General features: G+C 35.7%; 1 protein-coding gene across 2 annotated transcripts in view; it reads right to left on the bottom strand.

Moving 5' to 3' along the window:
* The window catches only part of gstcd (glutathione S-transferase, C-terminal domain containing), a 62747-nt gene that overhangs the window by 7161 nt on the left and 53446 nt on the right, over window positions 1-2140 (bottom strand). For both annotated transcript variants that reach the window (XM_014007741.1, XM_014007742.1), the window contains one exon: window positions 1205-1235. In XM_014007741.1, the coding sequence (XP_013863195.1) occupies window positions 1205-1235 (31 nt within the window). The remainder of the gene's footprint in view (window positions 1-1204; window positions 1236-2140) is intronic.

The following is a 2140-nucleotide window of genomic DNA, read 5'->3' as shown; positions in this document are numbered from 1 at the left end:
AATAATAAATGTATATGTTTATACAGTACTGTTATAATTTACCTCTATTTTACACAATGTGGGGGGTTGCCAGTTGGGCTTACTTTGGGCTTGTTTTCATAGAGCTGGTTGCTTGTTTCTGTCACGAGATCTGGCAACCCTGCTTCCAAGTTACCCGAGCCATGTAAAAGTCTGATTGCTGCCCTGCATAAAAGAAAAGGAGTTGGTCCAATGTTGTGACACATCAGCTTGATGTTGCTATGGTTAGGACCTGCAGCTACTTTGCACAGATTTCCCCTGGGGGCTCTGACAGATCCCATACATCATGTGGGGATGGCCCCTCCCATCGAGCAGTGATGCATCTGTGCTGAGCGATAAAGAGCTGAGGGGCTGCAGGGTGTGAACTTTCCCTTGTAAGGGCCTGCAGAATATTTGTTCCCAAGACAGTGATTTGTGTAAAAATCTGATTAATTCTGTGTTAGTGTCTGATATTTGAAAATGCTTTAGGGTAAATTTAAAAATGTTGAGCTGACTGTTGCAAAGTCTGACTTGTCAAAATGAACACACAAACAGTACATATTTTATGTTAAACAGATCAGTCTAATTTGAATTGAACTGTTCTAAATCTGATAATAGTTTGCTGCTAGAGTGTGAAACCTTAGTGTATAAAAATAAAGTTAAGTTCAGGTTGAAGATGATCACACCAGCCAGCTGAATATTTAGTTAAAAAAGCAGCCAAATTATAATTAAATCATCCTCTAAAGCAACAGCTTCTATGAAATCAAAAATACTATCCTTAATTACAAAATATTTAATGGATAAAAAAAGTGTGTGCAATCCAGTCCAGCACCTTTTGCTTGCTAGTTTGTTTCCCACTTTCCTAACTTCTGTTTGTCAGCTGTTGACAGCTGCAGTATGAAAATACTTTCACCTTTCAACAGGTCACTAAGGTTTGGCTCAGGCACGTCAAACTAAAACTTAAAAAAATACTGCCTCAGATGCAATCATACTTCATTTGATATGAGACGTTTTCACAACAAGGAAAACGGTGACAAAATACACAAAAAAGCTATCATGATGAAGCTATTTTACAGACAATCACGACCCAATCAAGGCCTTTGTTGACATGCAGATAAACAATAACCCAACAGCTTCAGCTCAATGCAATTATTACGCTAACATAAAATTTGATTTATGAAAATGTTTAGTGCATTTATGAGCATACCTTGTATGACAGTGTGTCCTGGAACCTTGTGCTGTAAACAGAAAACATATATGAGTGAGAAAAAAAATTGATTTATTTCTACCATTTGAAAATTAATTGTACAACAAACAAGAAAAAGAAAACTGGGAAAATAACAGTTGTTTTTTAGCAGGTTAGTTATAACAAGCCAATGGGATTTATTTTGCATTTCCAAACAATAACTGCTTCATTCTTCATTAAACTTGATGGATTTTGCTGGTGTACATCAATCTTTAAATCATCTTACAAACTTTCACTAGGCAAGTTCAAGTCAAATGTTTACCAGTCCTGTATTTAACATCAACAATCATTCCTCAGATTTGGCCACTCCCTTAAAGTGCTATTGCTTAAATTCCTGCAGCATTATACCACCACCACCACCATGCTTTAATTTGACATTATGCAGTCCTACAAACTATGATCACCATCGCTTTTTGTTATGTTGGTTTTACTGAGCTGAAGATGTTCCATTTAATGACAACTGGGAACTTTTATTGTTTTATCAGTCAGAAATTAAACTAAGAAAATAGGTTCAAACAAATAAACACAAACATTTTAAAATATTAAAATCAGACAAGTAGAACTTTAACATATCCTGACTGATTTAACTTTATAATTGCTAACAAGTTTTATTACAACAGCAAAGCAAAATGTAGGAGAAAAACAATTTTATTACTTTAAATGGAGCATAATCAAAATTAACCTTGGCAATAAAATATGAGTCCAAAATTCCCGTATGCCTTCAAATCCACTACAAATTTGACCATCTCATCAAAATACACTCACCGGCCACTTTATTAGGTACACCTGTCCAACTGCTCGTTAACACTTAATTTCTAATCAGCCAATCACATGGCGGCAACTCAGTGCATTTAGGCATGTAGTTGCACAAAAATGCTGCTCCACAAAAATGCTGCT

This window comes from Austrofundulus limnaeus, unplaced genomic scaffold (assembly GCF_001266775.1).
Source record: "Austrofundulus limnaeus strain Quisiro unplaced genomic scaffold, Austrofundulus_limnaeus-1.0 Scaffold44, whole genome shotgun sequence".
Lineage (NCBI taxonomy): Eukaryota > Metazoa > Chordata > Actinopteri > Cyprinodontiformes > Rivulidae > Austrofundulus > Austrofundulus limnaeus.
Note: the sequence above shows the minus strand (reverse complement) of the source record. Positions and strands in the feature narration are given on the sequence as shown.